This window comes from Talaromyces atroroseus (assembly GCF_001907595.1).
Source record: "Talaromyces atroroseus strain IBT 11181 chromosome Unknown scaffold_7, whole genome shotgun sequence".
Classification (NCBI taxonomy): domain Eukaryota; kingdom Fungi; phylum Ascomycota; class Eurotiomycetes; order Eurotiales; family Trichocomaceae; genus Talaromyces; species Talaromyces atroroseus.
Window position 1 is genome coordinate 345,786 of NW_017971439.1, and position 6,000 is coordinate 351,785.

Below are 6,000 nucleotides of genomic sequence, written 5' to 3' on the forward strand. Positions count from 1 at the left end.
GTGCTGTCTAGAACTTTGTCAGCCATCCGTGATAACTAGGTATAAAAAAGGGGGGTATTTCGAGAGGGCTTCACGCGACTTACAGTGCGACTTGGTAGAACTGTTCTACTGCTTCTCGACCTATCCATCTCTGTCAGCTAGCTGGCTTGATCTCCATATTGGGCAATCTCACTTGGAGCATCAAACACAATATGGGCTGGGAGCGGCTTCTTGTCCTCTGGCAATTGCTTTAGCCAAAAATAAGGATAGTCACTGCCGTATCTGATGAGAGTGTTGCTATTGGCGCAGATCATCTCAGTATAGCCGACTGGCTGTAGTATGGCACGATAGAATGACCGCAAGGATTGAAATTTGGCTGCCGTGGCCCAGACAAAGATATGGTTGATTGTCATTTTGTAAATTACACCCCGTGAATGATCAACGTGATCGAGCGAAGGGGAGGGCTTCTAGGGCTTTTTAACGAAGATGCTTACCTACCTAGTAAGCTCCGGCAGGATTCCTACGCGGTCGTCACATATATGACCTTAAAAAATTAGGTGGGTCCCAGGTGTTCAGTTTACTCGGGTGTTCGGTTTACCCGGGAAATACGTTATTCAACTATCGGCCACTCAAAACATCCTACAACCAACCATAAAGATTAATTTCTACTGCACAGCCACATCAAAACAATGCCATCTCAAAAAGCATCCAGCAAGAACAATACTGTCCCCAGCAAAATCAAGTCCAGTCCTCCACCACCAAACTGGCCCCCTCTCCGCCCATTAGTGCCCGCCTCAGATCTATACATCGAACCACTCCTCAAAGACCAAGTCTACCTGATCCGGAACTTCTTCACGGCCAACTTGTGCAAATCATACATCTCCTTCTTGTCTTCTCCATCTACAACTACAGGAATAAATCTAACAACTACGCCACTCAAACCCAAAAGCAGAGATGATGCGGTCCGCGTCAACGACCGGTTCCAGGTCCAGGATGCGGCATTTGCGGAGATGCTTTGGAGTTCGACTTCGTTGAAGGAAATTGTTTGTGAGCGGAGGGGTGTAGACGGTGATTATGATGATCAAGAGAAAGATGACAGAGAAGAAAATGCTCGCATTTGGGGCGGCACGCCGTTAGGATTGAATCCGAATATTAGGATATATCGATATACGCCCGGGCAGTTTTTTGCGCAACACTGTATGTTTTTATTATTTCCTCTTTTTTTTTTTTTTTTTTTTTTTTTTTTTTTTTTTTTTTTCTTTTTTGACTTTTTGTTTCATTTGACATTCAACGAGAGGGGAAAAGGCTTACAAAACAGACGACGAATCCAACACCATCCAATTCCCTGAAACTCCTCTATCCTCGTCCAAAACGCTAACTGCACGCACAACATGGACTCTACTCATCTACCTGACCATGACTGAAGGCGGGGAAACAGTCTTTTATCCGGAAGAAGAGGGCAGTGCACCCATATCGGTTGCGCCAGAAGTCGGAATGGCGCTTCTGCATCGCCATGGAGAGCACTGTCTTCTCCATGAGGGGAAGGAGGTGCGGCGTGGGGAGAAGTGGGTTATCAGGAGCGATTTAGTTGTGAAGAGCTGATATCTTAGACTGAGCAGATGGTCAGTTTGAATAGTGCAGTATAGGTATAATTCTATGTAGTTATGGTCATACAGTGTAGAACCAGATGCTGTATGGCTTGTGATTGGCTGGTGACGTTGATTCAGAGTACCCGCTGCGTGCTCAAGGTTGCATTTTTCTATTGGCAGGGACGGGCCCGGCGGAGCCCGCGCCAAACCAAACTAGGCAAATCTTCAGCGGAGCAGACCCGCATGACGGCCAATCACAGGCCGTCATTACCAGCGCAGAAAAAAAGAAGCGGGCCCCGCAGGCGTTTTTCGCCTTCCTTCCCTGCGAACCAGCGTCGTCGCTGCCTTCCGGGGAAATGCAGCATGCCTGAGTTTTCTGGCACCCACGCCGCGCAGGTCACCGCCCGGGAAGTTGCTTTGCTTTTTTTGGGCTGGCCCCGTCCAAAGAACTGTCGGAAAAGGTCGAGCGAACTTCTTGCGATGGCCTCGATCTCACCGCCCTGCTCTGCTCTCTGCGCAATCCAGTCTCGAGTACCAGCAACCGCTCACCCAGAGCTGCAATGCAGCAGCCTGTCATGTCGTCTTTGCAGACCATGACAGCGCCAGCAGCGGTGGGCCATCGCCCTCCCGATCCTGGAATAGACATCGCTGCTGCTGCTGCTAGTGCTAGTAGCCATGCGATTGTTGATAACAAGGACAGCCACCATAACCACGACAACGTCCCCCGCGCCACCACCAGCGAAAAACCAGTGGACCATGATCTAAGTACTGATATCGCTGCTTCAAGACAGAACCGTGCTGTCTCTCCGGTTATGTCTGGTCTGCCGCAGGAACCGCCTGTCGAAGTCAAGGTAGAAACCTTGGGAAACGACTCCGGAAGGAATTTGGATGCGGTAGTGCCCGGAGGAGAAAAATCTGGAGAAAAAGTCAATGACGAGCAAGTACAAATGCAAAATGAAAGGGTGTGCGGTGAACAAGAAGCATTCGGAGAAAAGAACAGCGAGCAAAAGGAAGGAGTCTCAGCGTCGTCGGACAGCATAGTCAAGGAGCAGAAGGATTCGCCAGAAAATGGCGACAAGGGCCAACAAGATCAAGAGAAACATTTCGCAGCCACGTCTCTCCTCGCTCAGTTACTTGGAAACGTCACAGCGCAATCCGCCGCACCTGGTACGCCAGAAAATCTTCCCCGGACACCGTTGGCAGAGCCCTTGACAGATGCCTCGACACCCGCAGCGCCTTACGAGGACTCCTCAATGCCATTGACAAATTTCCACGCGGATCGCACTGATGCGAAACTTCAGCAGACACAGGTGGACACGGAGAATGGATTTACCGCTTTTTCAAATCAGGAGGAGAATATGCCTGCCACCACCACCACCACGGAGATACAAGATCAACCCATGTTAAAAACAGAAAAAGCTATAGGTGATGCCCAAGACGCGGCGAATGCCGCAATAATCCCTGGTATGATCACTGGAGTTATGGAAGACCCGCTCTCCAAGACAAGCCATGACCCCAATGGTGGCATCTTCGCGCCTTTTGATGCCGACGCCGCGATCAAAAACGGCCTAGATCCTCTCCAACAGCATGACCTGCTGGCAAATGCATTTTTGTCACAAGAAATCAACATGTCAGGTCTTCCTGATATCTCGGCTTACTCTGCTTCTTATAATGATATGGCTGCCTCGATAGCTGGCTCCGAGCCGCGCATCCAAGCTTTTGCGAAACTCGAATTTGATGATGGTCATTTCTACGTGAATACATATTCATTCATCCTTGGTCGAGATGTCCGGGCGGCACGCGCTGCCTTTCAACGCGAAATGCAAGTCCGACAAGCCATGGGGAGGCAATATAAGAACAAGAGCTCCAGCGGTGGTAATACCTCTCACACTCCCATTCGAGTCAAACGCGACGGCAGTGCATACGTTGGAAGCGTCGTAAGTGATCGAGGTGGCATAATGGGATTTGACCCGGATGTACCCCATCACATCTCGCAGCTAAGTCGTCGGTCCTCCGTTTCATCTCAGCCGGAGTCTGTGCTTCATGCAACCCCTGCCCAGCTTCAGACAAACCATACAGACTATAATGCTCTTGCTATGCAGTCTTTATATGACGGCAATGGCAATGGCAATGGCGACGCCAAACCGGTTGACATGCTAGCCTTGTTACCTTCACCCGATGCTTGTCCAACCATTCCAATCCATCCACCGGCGACTGCAGACGGCAGCTCCGCTGGTCACAAGGGCATCTCACGAAAGCATGTGAAGATCGCTTATAATTTCGACAAAAGTTTCTTTGAAATGGAGGTTATGGGCCGAAACGGCGCGTTCATTGGTGCTGATTGGCTTGCTCCGGGACAACTGAGGCCGTTGCATAGCGGAGATTACATTCAAATTGGAGGCGTTCGGATCAGGTTTCTCCTGCCTGATGTGCCTATCGGTGAAACAGGTGCCGATCGACTAGAGGATACTTTGATGGGTGAAGATGGGACGGCTTTGGCAGGAGAAGCTGCCGAAGACATCACTGGCGATGTAGATGCAGCGGATGACTCCGATATTGATAGTCAAGAAGGCACAGACAAGAGAGTGACTAAGCTCATTCTTAAGACGAAAGCGCCGAGCGATTCTGCGAATGCCGATGTGTCAATTGATGGCAATCCCGAAACACCACAGCCAAAGCGACGCGGACCAGGACGCCCGCCGAAGGACGGAATCATGTCGAAGCGGGAGCGTGCTGAGATTGCTAGAGAACAGAAACTAGCAGCCAAACGTGAGGCGAATGGCGGCGTAACACCTCCACCGGCGAATCGTATCAAGCCTCCTCCTAAACCGCGCAAGGAGGATTCGGTAGAAGAGCCTGCCACTCCTAAGCCGGTAGAAAAGAAGAAATTTGTCAAGCGCAAGCAGCCGGATGGGTCTATCATTGATGTTCCAATTGAGTCTATCGAAGGTGGTGAGCAGCTACCACCAGAGCAGGTCGTGGAATATCCGAAGCCACCGCCTCCCAAGAAACGCAAGCCGTCTCGGTCTCCGTCCCCTGACTACCCTCCTGAATCGTCTTATACGCAAGAGCAACTGGCAAAACCTCCTTATAATTACGCTGTCCTCATCTTCGACGCCTTGACAGAATCACAAACGCCAATGACGCTCAAGCAAATCTACAGAGCGCTCAAATTGAAATACCCGTACTTCAGATTCAAATGCGAAACTGAAGGTTGGACATCTAGTGTCCGCCACAATCTGAATGGCAATAGGCAGCTGTTTGAGCATGCAGAACGAGATGGCAAGGGTTGGTCATGGCAGCTCCGAGCTGGGGCATCGGTGGAGAAGGAAAAGAAAAGGCGACCGTCACCTCCGCCTCCATCAACGCATATCCCTCACCAGCCTCCTCATCAACACTACATGCCTCCTCCGAGCCATTCATATTCCAACCAAGGTCTGCAAACTCAGCAGTTCCAATTTTCCGCACATCCATCCGATCCTTTCAACGCACCTCGACCACCTCAGCCTAATCCTTACCAACGTCCGCCAGCACCTCCAGCACCTCCTGCACCCCCGATTCAGTCATCCCTGCCAGCTCCTTTCAGAAATACCAACCTTCCTCCAGCACTCACCCAGCAAGGACCCTCCAACTACGTATCGCCTTATCCTTGTGCCCTACCTCCAGAGATTATCCAACTCCAACAGGCAAATCGGCCACCTCCCCCACAACCAACGATGGAGCATCAAAGGCAGCCAGACGCTGTTCCTCCACCTCAGCAGCATCAACCACCCCAGTCGCAGCTGCAACCACAACCACAACCACATCCACCGCAACAGCAGCAACCGCACCAACAGACGCAACCAAATCAATCTCATCAGCAACATCCTCCCCCTTCATTCGCTTCATACTCACCCCCAGTCAATAATCAAATACAACAATATCCTCAATCCGGCCAACTTCCACCCTCTACACCTCAACAACCTTCACAGACAATGCATCCCGTGCCTCAACAACAAGCATATCAACCTCAACATCAGCAACATTCTCAACAACCGCAGCACCAACCGCCACCACCGCCGTCATGCCCGCCAACTGCAGAGCCCGAATCGTCAATGTCCTTCTTAGAACGAGCAAACAAGGCAATTGACGATTTCGAGGCTGTCCTAACGGAAGACTATGACGACAAGAATTATATTCGCGAGGTACTTAAAAGTGCGCGTGCACGCGCCTTGGGACATGCCGATAAGAGCTCCTTTCCCGATGGAGAGCCCAAAGATGAAGCTGTTCTTCTTGATGCATTGCGGAATTTGATTGGAAGTTTGAAAGACGAATAGTAAAAATGCATTATCTGATAATTTATGGTTGCATTTTGCATGTTACGTTGCCATTGTGAATGTGAATGTGTTGTTTTGTGTTAAATTTAGCAGTTATGCCGAAATGCCCCCCCCCC

General features: G+C 50.4%; 1 protein-coding gene across 1 annotated transcript, besides 1 other annotated feature; it reads left to right on the forward strand.

The window, feature by feature from the left end:
• Positions 1–515: 515 nt before the first annotated feature.
• Positions 516–592: a repeat region (Identified by RepeatMasker using a combination of RepBase library and repeat library created with RepeatScout).
• A 76-nt stretch (positions 593–668) lies between these two features.
• On the forward strand, positions 669–5,884 carry UA08_05587 (hypothetical protein; the record flags this gene model as incomplete). The annotated part of the gene is made up of 5 exons (XM_020267874.1): positions 669–1,176; positions 1,277–1,527; positions 1,656–1,671; positions 1,965–3,505; positions 3,671–5,884. The coding sequence occupies 5 exons, from the start codon at positions 669–671 to the stop codon at positions 5,882–5,884; spliced, it is 4,530 nt and encodes a 1,509-aa protein (XP_020119322.1).
• Positions 5,885–6,000: the final 116 nt, after the last annotated feature.